The sequence below is a fragment of the Elephantulus edwardii genome, unplaced genomic scaffold (assembly GCF_000299155.1).
Source record: "Elephantulus edwardii isolate Elephantulus edwardi_28Jun2011 unplaced genomic scaffold, EleEdw1.0 scaffold00180, whole genome shotgun sequence".
In the NCBI taxonomy this organism is placed as follows: Eukaryota; Metazoa; Chordata; class Mammalia; order Macroscelidea; family Macroscelididae; genus Elephantulus; species Elephantulus edwardii.
Window position 1 is genome coordinate 3394980 of NW_006399930.1, and position 21192 is coordinate 3416171.

Genomic DNA, 21192 nt, shown 5'->3' on the forward strand with positions numbered 1-21192 from the left:
GGGTAATCGGGATGGGTGTATCGGAGACAGTGCGATTGGCACAGGACAGAGCAGAGTTTAGGGCTGTTGTACATAGGGTCGCTATGAGTCACAAGCGACTGGATGGCACATAACAACAACAAACAACATATGCAGAACAGATCATTCAGGAGGCAAGACTTTATGAGAAGCGATGTGGCATTAGGATTGGAGGAAGACTCATGAACAACCTGCGTTATGTAGATAAAACAACCTTGCTTGCTGAAATGGAGGAGAACCTCAAGTGTTTGTTGCAAAAGATGAAGGACTGTAGTCTTCAACATGGATTGAAGCTCAGCATCAAGAAAACAAAGATTTTCACCACTGGACCAATTGACAGAAGTATAATAGATGGAAAAGAGAAAGATTGTTAACAATTTAATTTTGGTTGGATCCACAATCAACATTCTTGACAAAAGCAGTCATGAAATCAAAAGATTAAATGTATTAGGAAAGTTTGCTGTCAGTGACCACTCCAGAGTGATGAAGAGCAACGATATGAGTCTAAAGACTAAGGTGTGTGTGATTCAGGCCATGGTCTTCACAATTGATGCTATGCATCAGATAGCTGGACATTACTAAGGATGACAGAAGATACCTTTGAGTTGTAGTGCTGGAGAAGAGTATTGGACATCTGTGGACTGCCAAGAAGAAAACAGGTTTGCCCTGGAAGGGATGAAAACAAGCTGCTCCTTGGAGGCAACAATTTTGAAGCTCTGTCTGATATACTTTCGGCATATTGTCAGGAGGGACCAGTACTTAGAGAGGGACATCTTTCTTGGAAGTGAATGTCAGCCCAAGAGAGGAAGACCTTGGATGAGATGGATTGACAAAGTAACTGTGACAGTGAGGGTAGATGTGTTAGAGACAGTGAGATTGGTTCAGGATAGGACAAGAGCTATGGTTAATTGGGTCACTAAGAGTCACAGCCAACTCATGATATATAACAAGAACACAACAATGTATTTAAAAGGAATAAGCAAGAGTAAATAAAAAAGTAACAAAATTTATGTTGTTAATTGAGGTGTCAGTGAATTGATTCCTAGTGAGTTAAAAGTACCCCTAAAGCTTATAGAGTGGCATCCAATTCCTAAACAACATGCTTCTGGAAACTGTGAACTTTGATCAATGACGATAGCTATAGAAAGGCTTCAGGCCTTTTGTTCATAGGGTCGCTATGAGATATGCTCAACTCGACAGCAATCAACAATAACAACAACATGAAAGTGGAAAAGCCTTTTCAAGATCTTGATAAGAACTATGTGGAGATGGGTACTAATTAGAGTTGTTGTTATGCACTGTCAGGTCAGAATCAACTCCTAACTGACTCTTCAGAAGGTTTTCAGAGATAGTAAATTGCACAGGAGGAGACTACTCATCTTTTTCCAGCTGAGAATACAACTCCTTACTACTAAGCCACCAGAGCCCCCTAAATGAGGTAGGATAAAAGAAGAAGAAAAAAAAACCAACCTCATTTCTGTCTAGCCTTAACACTAAGAAAGAATAGGACACAATAAAAAGTCCATTGATTGGAGTGTAACCTGATGGAGCCAGAAGCACCAGAGCCAGAGTTTTTACTTACTGGATGAATGATTGATTGTAGGAAGTCCTGATTTGGGATTGTTAGAAGACAAAGATTGCTGGGTGACTCAGGAAACCAACAACTTCTTGAATTTGTATTGCTGGACTGAACCAGAATATCACTGTGTGCTATCTCTTGCTTTCCCTCAACCTCCAAAACCTGTTTTCCTAATAGCTCCCACAACTTTTTCACGAATATAGGGCCTGGTAATCAGTAGAAATGATGCAGCAGAGTAGGGAGGGGCATTCCTCGTAGGGGTCAGTTTGTTGTTTGGATTTTAAAAAAAATTTTTTAATTGATATTTTAACAAAAGTTTACAGAAAATTTGGATTTCCATTAATTCACTGTTGCACATTTTCCTCCCTTCTTGCCCCCCGCTGTTTGCTTTTCTCTTTAAAAAGATTCTTTCATTGTTGCACAGTTTTCTCTCCCCCCCCTAGTCCATTTTGCTATGCATCTCTTATTCTGGATTGTTGTCATGCAAATAATATCTCAGTCACAAAAGGGAAACTAAGAAAAGAGGATAAATAATGAACAGTGTATTTAAATAGACGAACGAACTGTCTTGTAGGGGTGTATGATGTTGTTGCTGATGAGGATAGCTTTCCTTTGTGGAGTTCGTAGAGGTTGTACTCGGCCTTCCCCACATTGCCATCGCAATGGCACACTATGGAATACAGTAATTTTTTTCTAAATTTCCTGTTAGAGAAAGGGAGATGTTTAATCAGGAAATATTGTTGGGGTTTTTTCCCCTTTCAGAGATACCTATTGGCATTGAGTAGATTCCAACTAATTGTAGCCTCGTGGGTTAGAGAGCAGAACTTCTCCATATGGTTTTCTTGACCATAATCTTTGTTTTTTTAAATTTTTTTTATTTTTAAAATTTTATATTTTCCATACTAGTTTATTTACAAAATTCGAATACAAATTCCAACAAATTATTTCAATTTCCCTCACCCCCCACCCATCAAATCTTACAACCCAGTGATTTATCTCTCCCTCCCCCTGCAATCCACATCCCTCTGCTTCCACCCTCCCCCACCCCTCCTGGATCCTTATACTCATTCTACAATAATGGTTTTACACAATATTTATCCTTGTGGAACTGAGTTAGTTCACTCTGCATAATGTTTTCTTGTCCCTCCCAAGTTAAGTAATAATTTAAAACGCTATTGCTCCTGCGTGCTGCATAGTATTTCATTGTGTGAATGTACCATAATTTCTCAATCCACTAATTTGTGTTTGGGCATTTGGGCTGTTTCCTTGTTCTTGTGATGGTGAATAATGCTGCTATGAACATTGGTGTACAAATTTCAGTTTGTGCCTCAGTTCTCATATTCTCAGGGTATATTCCAAGTAGTGGAATAGCTGGGCAATCCCAATCCTGACTGTAATCTTTAAAGAAACAAAACTCCAGGCCTTCCTTTCTTAGTATCACTAGGTAGGTTTGAACTCCCAACCTTTAAGTAAGGAGTAGCAAAAACTGTGCCACTTCAGGGCCTGCTATTAAATATTTTAGAGCTTATGAAGATGGTTGGAAAAGTTAGGGGGTATCCTGTGATGTAGTGGGTCTGTTCTTGCATATAGTTTTACTAGGACATTGCCTTTGATTTTGCTACCTGGTTGGACAAGAATATTCAAATAGAATTTGTTAGTTCATCCATCAAGGGTTAGCTAGTTTTGTACTCCCAATAGATTTAAATTAAGTAGGTCAAGCAGCTAGTGGACAGGACAAGCAGGCTCAGGACAAGGTGGGGAGGTTCAGAGCTACCATGCATGGGGTCACTACGGGTTGCAGGCGACTTGACAGCACATAACAACATATTATATTGGTTGGTTTTTATTTAAGTCTCTTGTTTAGAGCCAACAAGATGTAATGGTGGGCCTTTGTATTACAAAGTCAGTTTTTATTATCATTTGGAGGAACATTCTTCTAAGCAGTACAGCACTTTTCTGTCAGTTTGCTGTACTAAGGTAACCTGGGTTTGCTGTGATGCTGAAACTTGTGCCATTGGGGTGTTATATGCTGCAATGATTACCCATGGTAGACAGAATTTGGTGGAGCCCCAGTTTGAGACAGATTTGGAATCAGGAGTGGCAGTCACTTCCTAAACAACATGCCTCTGGAAACTCTATGAACTTTGAGAAACTATGATAGTTATAGAAAGGCTTCAGTTCTTTTGTTCATAGGGTTGCTATGAGTTGTGCTCAACTTGATGGCAATCAACAACAACATGAAGATATAGTAAGTATGGTTCTTAAGAGTGCCACATGATGATCAATAAAGTGCTATGAAAATTGAAGGAAAAGTCTCCCAACATAGGGAACAAGTTGTTCTTTAAATAACATATAAGACATGCATAGTTTTTGACTAGGGAGTTCTGGTGGCCCAGTGGTAAGAACGTGCACTGTATCCCGAAGATTTGAATGCACTAACTGCTCTGCGGGAGAAGGATGGGCAATTTCCTCCTGTGTCTGAAAATCGGCTGCAGGGTCAGCTGTGTGTCAGTTATAACTCAATGGTACACAACAACATCATCAACTAGGATTAGCATACAAGAAAGGAATTATTATAACATATGGTGGGTTGGGTTTTTTTAAACATTTTTCTTTTTATTGTGATTTGAGTGAAAGTTTACAGAATTGGTTTTCTATTTAACAATTTATATACACTTTGTCTCATGATGTTAATGATGATATCCAAAATGTAAACAAACTCTTATTTCCTCCTTGTGATTTGTATTTCCCTTACTCCTTCTGTTATAACCTACTCCTGCTTTCTGAGCTTTATCCATGTACAAAAATGCTGCCTTTTGATGTTTCGTGATCATTTGAAGGAGTGTATGCCCCCTCTGGTGTTACTGTTCACCTCACAGCCTTGCTTAGTGTTTGGCTGAAAGCCCACAGGGTTGAATTCTATTCTAGGTTTGAAGGGTGAGGAAGGATTGTAGTCTTAGGGGTTCTACCAGTCTTTATCAGACTTGTTATTTACCACTGAGTCAGAATCAACTCAAACCTGGCCCTTCAGTGGGTTTTCAGCGGCATCATATAGCCTGGGAAGAGACTGCTCGTCTTTATTCCACGGAGTATCTGCCTTTGAGTTGGCAGTGAAATTCCTTACTACTCATTTTTATGTTGGTTTTTTCAGGATTGTTTTACATTTTGATTCATTTTACCCAGGACCTTGTACTGTGATGATTTTTAGAGTGATCAGCAGCAGTAGGTGGGCACAATTCTTCTGATCTTGGGGTCATGGAGTGGTTTTGATGGGGGATGGTGAAACTGCAGAGACAGATTTGAGTTCCAGGCTTAGGCATTCTGACTTTGGTAACAGATTATGTACAGGAAAAGACAAAAAAGCTTTTAGCAAGGTGAAGGGAAAAAGAGAAGTGAGTTGGCATTGTTCCAAAGAATAATCTGGCAGTAATTTAGGGATAAGGTAGAGGAAGGAAGGGTGATGGAAGTTTAGCACAAGGGAGATTGAAATTATAGCTAAGAAGGGACATATTAGGAGGAGGATACCAGAATCATAAAGTAAAAATAATATAAACAAAATTTAAAAATAGCAACAAAATTCCAAGATGAAAAAAAGGACTGAAGTAGGGGGCCAATGAATACATGGAAATTTAGTTATAATGGTGTTTAAATATATCAATATGGTTGTTGTTGATGTGTATTGTAGATTCAGAACCAACCCACAGCTGAGACTTCAGCAAGCTTTCAGAGCAAGTTAATCACACAGGAGAAGATTGCCCATCCTTCTCCAGTGGAGCATCTTGTGGATTTGAACCCCGTGGCTTTGGGATTGCGGTACAATTACTTGCCACTCGCCCACTACAGCCCCCTTTAATGTGGTTAGTGTATTAAAAAAATTAGGACTATTGATTTATTCATGTAGAGTGGGAGGAGCAAGAGAGAATGAAATGGCCCATCATGGCACTTAGACTGGGTAGGAAACAAAAGAGAAACTGCTGAACAGGTGTAGTAAGAATGAAGAATATGGATGGATTTGGGTTCACACTAACGTGGCGGCTTCCCCTAAGGTCTGTGATCTTGACATGTCACTAACCATCTAATTCTGTTTTCTCATCTAGAATACGGCATTTCCCACTATTGATAGCACTGTTAACATTTATAAGATTTGACACACCATTTACTCTGACATATATAAATGTCCATTTGGTAGTTTTTGCTTTTTCTTTTCAGAGTTTGGGAGACTGGCGGGCATCTAGGCGGACAGATGATGACATTGTAGTCTTCAGCAGCTCAGGAGCTGGCTTTAAAGTTACAATGATAAGGGGGTGTAGTTTTCATGGTTTTATTTAACAATAATAAGTGGATGACATTTCCCCTGCATTGTTGAATGGGATAAAAATTTTAACAAGGCCAGCTATTTTTTTTAAGGCCAGCTATTTTTTATTAACATACTTAATATATTTATCAAATAAAACCACCTATGAGATGAAGGAAGTTCTTTGTAAAGTTGTATTTAAAAACAGTCATTCATTCCGGATTTAGTCAGGTTAAAGCCCCAACTAAAAATAAGTTAATTCTAATCACAGTAGCAACAATAATGATTTAAATTTTTTTTAAAAAACCTTCAAAACCAAAACTTGTTATTAATGATTCCAGAACCCTAACCCTTATACAATGTCGTTTCCTCACAGGCAATTAAAATAAAAACACCTTAAAGAATTACAATAGGCTTTTACCAATTGTTAGTTTAAAAATCCCTCAAACAGAAGCAAATAGAAAGACAAGCCCAAGATCCTGAGACCCACAAGTGGATATACTTGTAATAATTTGAAAATCAGTGCTTACTTAATACGATATATCCTTTGCGTGGAAGAAAGTGGATTTTACATAATGATTTTCACTCAAGCTGTATGCAGTACTTTAAACATATATATTTGACACAAAGAAAGTGTTAGATATTAACAGTGAATAAGGTGAATTCTCTGGACTATGATGTCTTAAAAAGAAGTTTTTATTAGTAAGGCTAAGGCACTATATCCTCCCCCTGACCTGATATAGGCTTGTGTAATAATTTATATCAAAGAAGTTAATCTTTTGTGATGTTAAGTATATCTGAAGAGGCATGTTAAGCCTCACATATTTCCTTGGCACTTGACAATGCAAGAAGAAAGCATTCCTCAAACCAAAGCAAGAACTTCTATCAAAACTTTGGGAATATGTTGCTAGTTTCTTACTAAAACATGTAACTCCAAACTCACTGCCAATGAGCCAATTTAGTAGAGTCATTGTGACCCTCCCTTGGTTTCCACTGAGGCTGGAAACTTTAATAGGAGGAGACAAAATTTGTCCATTCTTATCCTACAACTAAAACTTTCTTTTTCTCTCATGTCTCACAACTCTTTGATAAACAACTAACTGTGCTTGAAGGCCAAATTCTGTCCTCTGTCTTTTTTTGCCAATAAAGTTTTATTCTGACATTGCCACATCCATTTGTTTTCTTACTGACCATAACTGCTTGTATGCTACAATAACAAAGACCTTATGGCCTTTAAAGCTTAACATATTTAGTCTCTAACCCATTACAGAAATTGTTTGCTGGCCTCTGATTACATGGTGATAATCTGGCCTTTGTGGTACAGCTATCAAAACCAGACTTCAGTAAGAGGTCTGGTCAGGGGCATCTATCATCAAAGACAAGTCAAGGAGAATAGGCATTTTGCCTATGACTTTTGTTCACAAACAATGTTAGGCACATATTATGATCCAGCCATCATGCTAAGTAAATCAATGGGAGATTTACTTTGGTGATTGAACTAAAAGATTAAAAAATATGAAAGATAAAGTTTCAAAAACTGGCTAACTATGCTCATAGTTAGTCAAAGGAGGTTGAGTGACTTTTCATCCAGATTTTCCCAGAACAGGTAATGTCTTTGCTATATTTTGGTTTTAGTATGACATGGATAATTAAGTTATGAATGATTATGCTTTTGTTGTTGTTAGTTTTTGTTGAGTCTATTCCAATTCATAGTGGTCCCAAGTGTGCAAAACTATTCCGTAGGGTTGTCACAGACTGTAAGTTTTTGGAAACACAACACTAGACTTGTCTCTCTAGGTAACTCTCGATAGGTGTGTTTGCTAAACCTTTGGCTAGTCTGGTGCTCAGCCATACATATCACCCAGTGACAGATTATGTTTGTAAACATGGCTTAATTGTTCTATCAAAAAGATTTTTAAAAAATCCTTATTTTCAGTGGAATTTTCACTTTGGAATTAGAATTGACACAATAGCAGTGGGTTTTGGTTTTTTTGGGGAGATCTTGTTGAGAAACTAGATTATTACACTCATTTTTCATTTGAATCTTTGTTACTTGTCTGCATACTTTATGCCTAGTGCACTGTTAGGTGTGAAGAACTACATCATTTTACTTGTCAGGCAATCATTTCTCCCCTATGTACCCTTATTTCGCCGTAAGTGATTGTCAGATCCCTCTCTCTAATAGCAAGAGGTTCAGTACAGTCTAGAATTTCACAACACAATTTTTGGAGAAAGAGAGATGTTATGTGCCTGCTCAAACAACCCAGGTTATTATCTGCAAGGTGATGTGTAGGCTCCAGTTACTTGAGTTCCCCAGTTGAGCTCCAGGAAAGGACGATACTCCAAAAGTCACAGATCCTCTTCAAAGGAATTTAAGAGTGAAGAAAACAGCAGTAGGCAGTCCCAGGGTGGAGATGAAGGTGATGGTGGTGTTGGTGTTGGTGGTGTTGAAAGAAGCCACTTGGAGCTGTGTTTAACTCTCAAAATGAAAGTTAAATGAAGAAATAAAAGATAAAACTTCCAAATCCTATCGTGCACACCTTGTGAGCTCTGGCTATGAGGTGTTCTTCATGTTCCTTTGTCTCAGAAAAGAAAGCAAACACAAAGCACAGATCCTTCGTAAAAAGATGGGATCCTGCTACCTCCTTTTTGTCAAGATAATAGTGATAAATGAGCAGCAAAATAAGGATTCTATTTGGAAATAAAAAAGGATTCTGGCATAAATAAAATCAGAGGTTCTTTCTGTATCTGTCAGTATTTTTGGAATCCCTTACATCACACCCTGGCACAGGTTGTAGGTGGTGCAACAGTATCTTCGTATCTTCAGGTTCTGTGGATTAGCTTCATAGTATCAGATATTATTGTAAATTTCCTATAGAATATATGTTAGCATTTCACAAACCTCAGGATTTTGATTCTTTTAACATATTCCAGACACAAGAAATTAAACTGTATTTTAGGTGTTTACAGAACTATTAGTTTCAGATAACAATTTCACATGATTTAGAGGTCATAAAAATTATACTAAGACATCAATTTCATTTCCCCATGTACTTCTTTGCAAATGTAAAACAATGTCAAGTTTTATAATCTTTTAATCACTCATATAACAGCTATATTTTTGTTTTGGTATATCTCAAAGATGTAATTCTTTTAAATTATAAATGACTTTGTATGCTTGAAATCCTAGGGAGAAAAAGAGAAAGTAAAGTTTAAATATTATGTATTAATTAATACTTAAATAAAAACAAAAATCTTATGAATATAAACTTATTCTCTATCGATAGATCTAGTGAGCATGATATAGGTATAAGTCAGCATATACTTAATTTAAACTATTTTATTAGGAATTAATAAACACTAAATACTTTTGAAACTTAGTGAAAAAAATGTAAGGTTGAAATTAGAGAAAAATCTTGTTTGTTAAATTTGATCTCCACTTGTTTTGTTTCATTTGTAGATTTATTTGCGTAGAAATTTTATACATGAGCGATTCAGATATATATGCAAAAGGGACAAAATATTATACCAAGAAGTCATCTATGACACTGTAGGCTGGCTTCTCAATTCATATCCCAATCAATCCTTCTCTAGACTTTTTCCTACTTTATGAAACCAAAAGCACTACCTTCAAGTCAATTGCACCTCATGGTCACAGTCCCTCCTCTCATTTGAGTTTCCAAGGTTGTAAATCTAGAGAAGCTTGCCTATTTTTTTTTTCTTGGGAAGTCTGGAGGTAGCTATGTGTCATAGTTTAACAAACTAGATTCAAATACGAGGCATATACGGTATTTTGTTTTGGTAGGCCCTTTCATCAATAATAGGTGTTTATTTCCCTACTTGGAGTATAAAATTCCTGTGGCAGAAAAAAGGAATTTAATTGTATACTAAGTTGTGTATTTAAACACAGGGAGAATTAAAAATGTCATAGTCATCTAGGAATGCTAGTCTCACTTCTAAATTGCATAGATTCAGCAACAATTTGGGAATCTCACCACCAGCAAAAAGACGCAAAAGAATACAGTGCACTTTGGGGACAGGGATTCTTGCACCACTCAGACCTACCAGAGAGCAGCAGCAGCAGCAGCTGAAGCAGAGAACCAGAGTACCCACATGAGATGGAGCTGACCTTGGTATGCTATCCCATAGAACCAAAGATTTTGCCTGCACCTGTTGGACAACTATGGGGGAGAACAATACTTGGCAAGACTAAGCTTTATAACACTGGCCTATAGCTGTAGTGAGGTTGAAGGGGGAGGTACCTGTGAGCACATTTCAGCAGCTGTCTTGACTGAGTGACTGTATTCTGCTATTAGACTGAACTACAGTCATTTGACTTCCTTAATATGGTTCTGTGTGATCTGTGAGCCATTGCAACAGATGATGGACACAGCAAAGCAGTAAGATTGCCACTGGGATGAGCAAAAGAGGAGTGAGTGGGAGGAACATGTCTGACCCCATGGGAATTGGTTTTGTGTTGTGGATGTTGACAAGGACAGTTCTCCTTTGCAGAGTTGGTAAACGTTGCTGTTCCCATGCCACCCTTGCTGTCTTTACACCAATTATGGATGAAGAAAAGGTTTTCTTTATGAAGAAAAGGTTTTCTTTATGAAGAAAAGGTTTTCTTTATAGAAATACTCTAGTGGGTGGGTGAAAAAAGGAAAGAAGTAATCATAAGATCACTAGTTAGCCCTGATCATCAGTGACTGTTAACAAGAGAAAAATCACACTTTTTACCATTGAATCTATTCTAATTCATGTGGTTGTTGTTGTTGTTAAATGTCTTTGAATTTCATAGTGACCACTACAACTCACAGTAGTTACCCTTTGAACAAAAGGCCCAAGGCTTGCCTTATCCTGCACCATCTTCGTAATTTCCATCATGAACATTGTTGTGTGACTGTATCAGACTATCTCTTGAGTAATTCCTCTTTCTCTGACCTTCAACCTTTTGCAGCATGATGCCTTATTCTAAAGACTGACCACTATTGATGGCATGTTCAAAGTAGGTGAGATTAAGATTCACTATCCTTGCCTCTAAAGAGAACTTTGGTTGCACTTCAAAGATGCACTTGTTCCTTCTTTTAGTAGTCCATAGGATATTGATATTGATAGATGTTCCACCAATCTTGACCCCACATTCCTCCTCATAGACCCCAGCCCCAGATAATCTGTTCTGTATACAGGTTGAAAAGGTATGGAGACAGGACACATGCCTGGTGTATGCCCTTCCCAATTTTGAACCATGCAGTGTTTCCTTGCTCTGTTCTGACGACTGACTCTTGGTCCACGTATAGGTTTCTCATTAGCATGATCAAATGTTCTGAGATTCCCATTCTTCTCAGAGTCAGCCACAGTTTGTTATGATCCACAGAGTCAAATGCCTTTGCATAGTCAATGAAACATAGATATACATTTCTCTGGTATTCCCTGCTTTCAGCAAAGATCCATCTAACATTAGCTACAATATCCCTAGTACCACGACCCCTTCTAAACACAACGACTTGGCCAACTGACTGGAAAAAATCTATATTTGTTCCCATCCCAAAGAAGGGTGACCCAGCAGAGTGTGGAAACTATGACCCAGCAGAGTGTGGAAACTATAGAACAATCTCATTAATTTCACATGCAAGCAAGATTCTACTGAAGATTATCCAAAAATGACTGGAACAACACACACACACACACACACACACACACACACACACACACACAATGAAATAGATTGGAAAATTATGGTACATTGACAAGACAGACTACTATGCCGCACACAGGAGCAATAATTTTTTAAATTACTACCTAACTTGGGAGGGACTGGAGAACATTATGCTAAGTGAATGAACTCAGTACCATAATGACAAACATTGTATAAGACCTTTACTGTAGAAGGGTCCAAGGGCAGGGATTGGAGCAGAGAGGACTGAGGATAGGTGGTGGGTGGTGTGGAGTTGCACAATTTGAGGCGTAGAGGGTGGTGGGAAAATCTGGTATCAAAATGTATACAAACTTTGTAAATAAACCAATATAAAATTAAAAAATATTCAAAAGGTAGAAATAAATATATCAACCAAATGGTATCTCAAAATATAAAAAAAAAATGCAGGAGTAGCAGAATAAAAAAGACTTCAGTGTGAACACCAGCATAAAAGACAAGGAAGGACTCTATATAACACTTAAAAGGCACAACAGCATATAATCTTAATTGATATCAATGTACCAGATGACAGAGCTGCAAAAGATATAAAACAAATGTAAATAGATTTAAAGAAAGAAAGAAACACCACCACAGTAGTAGTAGAAGATTTTAACAAATTATTCAAACTGAAAGGCTGGCCAGAGAAAGAAACTCAAAAAAGATGCAGAAAAACTGAAGTATGTAATTGGCCAACTCAATCTCTTAGACATATTCAGAATATTCCACTCAACAAAAACTCAATTCACTTTCTTTTTAAACACACACAGTACATTCTCTAGAACTGGTAATATATTAGAGCACAAAGGAAGCTATAATAAATTCAAAAGCATAGAAGTACTGTAAAATATCTTCTCAGAAAACAATGCCATAAAACTAGAAATTAACAACAACAGGATAAAGTAGAAAAACCTCAAATGCATGGGAGGTAAATGACACCTTACTGGATCACTACTGGGTAGTAGAAGAAATAAAAATGTTACTTGATGCTATATGCAGATGATATTATAGTGTATACAGAAAACTCCAAAGACTCAACCAAAAAAACTGTTAGAGCTAGTTTACCAGTTTAGTACGTAGCAGGATACAAGATCAATATCTAAAAATCAGTGGGATTCCTCTACACTAACAAAGAAAGAAAACACAGAGAAGGAAACCAAGAAAGCAATACCATTTACAATAGCCAATCACAAATTGAGATAGTTGGCAGTAAACCTAACTAGAGACACAAAACACCTGTACAAGGAAAACTACAGAACATTTCTGAGAGACACAATAAAAGACCTAGAAAAAATGGAAAAATTTGCCCTGTTCATGGATAGGAAGACAAAATTGTGAAAATGACAGCCCTACCAAAAGCAATCTACATGATCAATGCAATCCCAATACAAATACCATATTCATTTTTTAAGGAGATCAAAAGGGAAATTGTCAAGCTTATTTGGAAAGGAAAGATATAAGCAAAGCACTTCTGAAAAACAAAAATGAAGTGGGAAGCATAGCACTCCCTGACTTCAAAACTTACTACACAGTGGCAGCAAGGAACTGGCATTATTGACAGGCACACAGACCAATGGAACAGAATCAAGAATCCAGAAATTAACCCATCTAACTATGGTCAACTGATATTCAACAAAAAAATAAAACCTATCAAACGGGGAAATGACAACCTCTTCAACAAGTAGTGCTGGCAAAACTGGACTGCAGAAAGCCGAAATAGAATCCACATCTCATATCATACACAAAAATCAACTCAAGGTAGATCAGAGACCTGGAAGTAAAGCCCAAAACCATGAAGTTAATAAGAGACAAACTTGGACTAAACTTAGAAGGCCCAGCCTACAGTATAAACAGACTGTCAAATACAGTCAGAAATGCATAATCTGGTGAGAATAAAATTGATGAATGGAACTTTCTAAAGAGTAAATTTCTGTGCTTATCAAAAATTTTTCCAACTGGGTGGGGGGAAAAAAGCCTACCAACTGGAAATAAACATTTGGCAATAACATCCCAGACAAGGGTCTTATAACAAAAGTTTACAGAATACTCCTGAATCTCCAGAAGAAAAAGACTGACAACACAGTTACAAAGTGGACAAAAGATATGGAAAGACTTTTCACAGAGGAACACACTCAGGTTGCCAAAAAACACATGAAGAAATGCTCAAAATCACTGGCAATGAGAGATACAAACCAAAACCACAATGAGATACCATCTCACTCCAGTAGCAGTGGCAAAGTTTAATAGGGCAGCAAGTAATAAATGTTGGACAGGATGTAGAGAAGTGGGAACTCTCATACATTGTTGGTGAAATTATAAAATGGTGCAACCACTCAGGAAGATAGTTTGGCACTTCCTCAAAACATTTAATATAGAAACTCCACATGAACCAGCTATTCCATAACTAGGAGTATGCCCAAGGTAATTAGAACTGAAACACAAATGGAGATTTGTACACCAATGTTCATAGCGGTGTTATTCACCATCACAAGAACATGGAAACAGCCCAAATGTCCAACCACGACCAAGTGAATTGAGAAATGGTGGTACATTCACACACTGGAATACTACACAGTATTCAGGAGCAACAATTAAAAAAATACTACATAACTTGGGAGAGGCTGGAAGGCATGATGCTGAGTTAACATAGTCCCATAAGAACAAATACTGTATAAGATCATTATTGTAAAAATAGAGTCATAACTAGTAAAGTAGAAGTGTGAGGATGGGTCTGGGAGAAATGGGTTGTACAGTTTGGTGGATGGGGGGCTGAAGAAATGGGAAGGATTCAGGCAAAAAAGACAAGGTAATGATAGGCAAGGTCCAATGGTGATTAATTTTATAAAACACAATGCAGATTTGTAAAGAAAAGCAGAAAGACCTGGTGTGAAAACAATGTACAGAAACTTTATGAATTTTGTTAAGTAAACCAGTATAAAATTAAAAAGAAAAATGTGTGGTAAGACACAATGGGAAAGCTTTAGCTCATGGAGATTAAACCATGTCTTGATTTTTAAATCTGGTTGGGCCTGACGGCAGCGCGTTTTAATTGTTTTTGGTCAAACATTCTTCTAAGTGGCATAGCAGTTGTCTGTCTATTTGCTGTACAGAGCTAATTTGTGGCTGCTGTGATGCTGAATACTGTGACACTAATGTGTCAAATATGATAATGGTTACCCATGGTAGACAGTGTTTGGTGGAGCTCCCCAATCAAAACAAGCTTGGAAGCAGCAGAGGCAGCCATTTCCGCAACAGCTTGCCTCCAGAAATACTACAAACTTGGAGAGACGATATAAGTTATACAAATGTTCAGGTCTTTTGTTCACAGGGTCGCGATGAGTGGTCTATGACTCGACTGCACTTAACAACAACAGCAACAACAATGCATAAGAATGATTGTACGAAAAGCAATGGGAATGAAGAATAGTATGAAACATAAAAGAAAGGTGAGGAGGAGAATGAGAAAAGGAGGATTGGAAATCACCAGGTAGCAGAGTTTAATGGAAAGATGGTGAGTGAAAGAATAGGAAAGACTGAGTGGGAACTTGAAAAGATTGGGTAATAATAGGAATTGTTCAGTGGTGACTGATTGTATAAAATGAAATGAATAAACTGAGGAGGACCTGAACCACTTGCTTCAGAAGGTTAAGGACTACAGCCTTCAATATGGATTGAAGCTCAACATCAAGAAAACAAAGATTCTCATCATTGGGCCTACTGGCAGCATCATGATAGACAATGAAGAAATTGAGATTGTTAACAACCTTAGTTTGCTTGGCTCCACAATTAACATGCTTGGTACTAGCAGCAAGGAAATCAAAAGATGCATTGCATTGGAAAAGTCTGCTATCAGGGAAATCTCCAGAGTACGGAAGAGCATCGATGTCAGTCTGGAGACTAAGTGCAATTACATGCTATGCACCAGAAAGCCGGACAATGACTAGGGATGACAGAAGAAGAAGCTCTTGTGCTAGAGAAGAGAAATGAATAAACCATGGACTGCTAGGAGAACAAACAGGTTTGTCCTATAGAGGGTTAAACTAGGTTGCACCTTGGGGGCAAGGATTGTGAAGCTTCATCTGACATAATTTTGGGGCATGTTGCAAGAAGAGACCAGTCCTTGGAGAGAGACATCATACTTGGGAGGGTGGAGGGACAGCACAAGAGAGGAAGACCCTTGATGAGATGGATTGACTCAGTGACTAGTGCAATGGGGATAGGAGTGTCAGAGACAATAAGATGTGCTCAGGATAGAGCAGAGTTCAGAGCTATTGTATATATAGGGTTGCTATGAATCATAGGCAACTTGACAGCACATAATAACAAAATAACATGTTAATTGTTGAATGAAGCACAATATAAATGAAATATTTTGAACATAAAAAAGTTTCTTGAATCAAATGAAAATGAAAACACAATGCAATAAAACCTCTAGGATATGGCAAAGGCAGGTCAGTTCATAGCAATAAACAAACACATAAAAAGAAGAAAGAAGTAAGTAAAGAAACAACAAACAGAAAAAGAACAACAAGCTAACTTCACAGCCTTTAAAAGAAAGAAAATTATTAAGATAAAGGCAGAAATAAAGAAGACAGAAAAAAATAATTGCAAGAATCAAAAAAGACCAAGATCTGGTTCTTTTTTTTTTTTCAAGATCTGGTTCTTCAGTAGGGTCAATGACACACCATTAGCAAGTTTAACAAAGGAAAAGAAAGAAAAGACACAAATAGAGAGGAAATAACAGGACCAACTGAAATGGAAATTATAATAATGCAACATTAAGAATAGTTAGAATCTAACAAATTTTGAAAACTAGAGGAAATGGATAAATTCTTAGAGATTCATACCCTACCTAAATTGTCACAGACAGTAAATAACTTTAACAGACTCAGTACCAAAGAAGAAATTGAGCTGGTCATGACAAACAAACAAACAAACAAACAACACAACAACAAAAACCCTCATTACAAGAGAGCCTTGGTCCAGATAACTTCACCAGTGAACTTTATCAAAATTCAGAAAAGACCTGTCAACAGTTCTACCTAAAATAGCTCAAAATTTAGAAAAAGGCAGAACATACTCCCAGATATATTCATGAAACAAATATAACTGTAATACCAAAACCAGGCAAAGACATTACCAAAAAAGAAAATTAAAAGTCCATATCTCTAATAAACACAGGCACACAAATCTTTAACAAAATGAAAAATCCTAGTCCATAGAATCCAACAGTGTGTCTGTCTAGATCTATGAATCCACCAGCGGCTCCACAGGAGAAGAATGAGCAATCTCCTCCCTTGTGATTTTCTGCCTCTGAAAACTCCCTGGAGGGCCAGCTATGGGTGGGTTAAAACTCAATGGCAAAACAAAACAATTATATATTGTATTTCTAATTTTATTGGGAAATAAAGAGATCTCAAACAAGCAAAGTTCTTCTGAAAAATAGAAACAAAGTAGGAAGCATCACACTTCCTGATCTCAAAACCTACTACATAGCTTTTATAACATAGTTATCAAAACATCATGGTATAGGTACAATGATAGACACATAGATCAATGGAATCGAAGATCAATGGAATAGAATTGAGAACTCAGAAATCAACCCATCTACCTATGGTTAATTGATATTCAACAAGGAAGGCTAACCCATAAAACAAGGAAATGACAGCCTCTTTAACAAATGGTGCCAGTAAAACTGGATATCTACTTACAGAAAACGCAAACAAGATCCACATCTCCAAACACAAGGCCCAACTCTAAGTGGATCAGAGAACTCGGGATAAAACCAATAACTATAAAGAGCATCAGAGACAAAATAGGAACACATTTAGAAGCCCCAGATTGTGGCATGAACCATGATAGATGGAGAAATGACTGAAATTGTCAACAATTTCATCTTATGTGGATCCACAATCAATATCCTTGATGCCAGCAATCAGAAATCAGAAGACGTATTGCATTGGACAAGTCCACTGTCATGGAGCTCTCCAGAGTACTGAGAAGCTAAAGATGTTAACTTGAAGACTAAACGTGTGCCTGATTCAGGGCAGACTCTTTTCAATCACTTGCTATGGCTGCTGAGAGCTGGACAGTGAATAAAGATGGCAGAGGAAAAATTGATACCTTTGAACTGTGTTGCTGGAGATGAGTACTGAATATCCCATAGATTGCCAAAAGAACAAACAGATATGTCTTAGAGAAGGTGCAGCTAGAGTGTTCCTTGGAAGCAAAGACGATAAAACTTTGTCTCTCATATTTTGGGCATATTGTTAGGAGAGGTTATTCCTTGGAAAGGGATGTCATTCTTGGGAAGGTTGAGGGACAGTGAAGGAGAGGAAGACACTTAACCAGGTGGATTGTTACAGTGACAGCAACAATGTGTTTGAAGGTGTCAGAGACTGTGAGGAGGATGGCACAGAATAGGACAGGATTCAGGTATGTTGTTCCTAGAGTGGTTGTGGGTTGTATTCAACTTGAAGGCACCTAACAACAACAACAACAAACACAACAAAAAACACATTCTTTGGGCATGTTGCCAAGAGAGATTCATACTGCTTGGAAATTTGCAGGGACAGTGAAAGAGAGGGGGGATAGAGACAGCAATGGGATCAAGTGTCAGTGATTGTGAAGATGGCACAAAATAGGACAGGGTTCAGATCTGCTGTTCAGAGTCATTATGAGTCATACCTGACTGTTGTTATGTGCCATCAAGTCACCTGCAACTCATAGCGACCCTATGCACAACAGCCCTATATCCTGCTCTATACTGGGCCAAACTTATGTCTCTGACATACCTACTCCCATTATCCCAGTCAGTGAATCAATCCATCTCATTAACAGTTTTCCTCCCTTGTCCTAGAAAGCAGCAACATCAAGTGCACGAACAGGTTTACAAACAGCCAAAACGGCACAATCAGGAGAGGTTAAAATCAAAGAATGGGACCTTCTAAACATCCAATTCTTGTATGTATCAAAAGCTTTTCCAGTAGTATGAAAAGAAAATCCACAAACAAGGAAAATATTTGGCTATTACATTCCTGACTAGGGACTTACAACTAAAATTTACAGAATACTACAGTATCCCCATAAGAAAAACACTGATAATCCAATTGCAAAGTAGGCAAAAGAAAAGAAAAAAACCCAAAAAACACCAACAAACCCCTCTTCACCAAGGAGGATATTCAGATGGCCAAAAAATACATGAAGTAATGCTCAAAATTGCTAGCAATTAGAAAGATGCAAATTAAAACAACAATGTGGTATTCTTTCACTCCAGCAGTAATAGTAAAGTTTAACAGAGTAGCAAACAATAAATGTTGGCAAAGATGCAGAGATTAGAATTCACATGCAGTGCTGGTAGTGTACCATATAAAAAGACAAGCACTGTGGAAGGCATTTTTGCCATTTCATCAAAAAAATGAATACAGAAATCTTATTTGACCCAACTATTCCACTATACAGAGTATACACCAAAGAAATCAGAGGCAAGACATGAACAGATATATACATACCTATGCTCATTGCAATAATTGCTCTACAAGAGCAAGAAGATAGAAATAGCTCAAATGCTTATCAACAAATGGATATAAAAATTATGGTACTTTCAAACAATGGAAAGTATGCAGCATTAGAAAACAATGTGGACTTCAAAAAAATAACGCAGGTGAATCTAGGGGACATTATGCTTACTAAAATAACTCAGTCACAAAAATACAAATACTGTATAAGACTATTTCTGTGAAAACAGAGGGGTGCTGGGGATAGGGAGAAAAGAAATAGAATGTACAGACAATGAACACTCTAAAAGATTAGGGAAAGGGGAGGCCAACCTAGGAAGAATGAATGAATGGATTATGTGGACATTGTAATTAGCAACTTGGAACAGGATATATGTAACTGTTCACATGAAGAAGGGGAGGGGAGAAAGGTGAATGGGGAAAAGTTAGGACAGCATAGATTAGTGGACAGATGACTAGAGGGAAGGAATAGGCAAAATGCAGTGAGGATTTGATGAGATGTGGAAATAAAAGGCAATGATCAATTGTAATTAATATTATACAACATAATGTACATGAATGATTGTGTGAAAACCAATTGAAAAAACACTATGGCTTGCATCAGGCCCACCATAATCTTTGAACTGACATCCTTGGTCATGAGAACTTTAAAGAGATCTCTGACAGCAGATTTTCCCAAAGTAACACATCATTTGATTTCTTGACTGTGACCATGGGTGTCCCTTGTGGATTTAAGTAAAATGAAATTGTTGACAACTTCAATCTTTTCCCCCCATCAATCATGATGCTGCTTAATGATAAGGACTTTTGATAAGGTTCTATGATAAGGACTTTTGTTTTATTGATACTGAGATGTAATCCACATTGAAGGCTATAGTTTTGACTTTTGCAGTAAGTGCTTCAAGTTATCTTTACTTTCCCCAAGCAAGGTTGTATCATTTGCATAATGTAAGTTATTCATGAATATATCCCTCCAACCCTTATGCTACATGCTTCTTCATAGAGTCTAGTTTCTGCAATCATTTGCTCAGCATATGGTCTGAATAGGTAGAAGAAAGTAGAGAAGCCTGACACACACCTTTCATGATTTTAACCATGCAGTGTTCCTGTGTTCTGTTTGTAGAATTAAGTGTTCGGGGATTCTCATTCTTCTTGACGTTACCTATTATTTGCTATGATCCACACAGTCAAATGCCTTTGAATAGTCAATAAAACAAAGTAAACATCTTTCTGATATTCTCTGCCATGGCATCAGGAGTTTATTGTTCAAAATTGCTTTCCTAGCCATTGAATTTGGCTTTGCCATATGGATAAGTAGGAACATGCTTAGTCTTGGGGTGTGTTAGTCGGTCGACAAGGGGATTGGCTAGTTGTGCCATTAAACTGAGGGAATTTGGCAGCAGTAACTGGGAATCTCAAAACCAACAAGGAAGAGTAGTCAGCACACATCTTTTGGGGCTAGAGATTCCTATGCCAACCAAATGAAGATCTACATTAGCAGCAACAGCAGCCTCAGGGTAGAATCAGAGATCAGCATGAGACAGAACTGATTTGGGACTGCTCCTTGGAGCCAGATCCATAGGTCTTCACCACGCTTGCTGGAGGACTGATGGAAGATGCCATAACTGGCAGAACTAAGGGAAATTTGTACTACTGATATATGCTGTGAGGTTGAAGTTTGAATGTTCTCCAACCATGCTTGAGAACCTCTTTTGACTAAGGAACTGTATCCAGCTGCTAACCTGAATTATAACTTGTTAACTTCTCTAATAAACCCCATAACTCTGAGTATGGTTCTGTAAAGTTTGTGTACTCATTGCATTGGATTTTGGACACAGAACAACAAGATTGGTATTGGAACTAGTAAAAGTAGGTGCAGGCAATTTGGTGGGGAGGGGAAGGAAATGGAAAAGATCTGGGCAAAAAGACAGGGTAATGATGGGCAAGGTGCAATGGTGACTAATTTTCTAAAACTTCACCAAGTTGTGCCAAGAAATCTGGAGAACAACCACTTGGCCAACTGACTGGAAGAGGTCTATATTTGTTCCCATCCCAAAGAAGGGCGACCCAACTGAGTGTGGAAACTACAGAA

The 21192-nt window shown here is 37.7% G+C and overlaps 1 protein-coding gene across 1 annotated transcript in view; it reads right to left on the minus strand.

The window, feature by feature from the left end:
- Positions 1 to 9044: 9044 nt before the first annotated feature.
- Positions 9045 to 21192, minus strand: part of JAM2 (junctional adhesion molecule 2) — a 128796-nt gene continuing 116648 nt past the window's right edge. The window contains exon 10 of the mRNA XM_006896041.1: positions 9045 to 9077. Coding sequence (XP_006896103.1) covers positions 9045 to 9077 — 33 coding nt within the window. The remainder of the gene's footprint in view (positions 9078 to 21192) is intronic.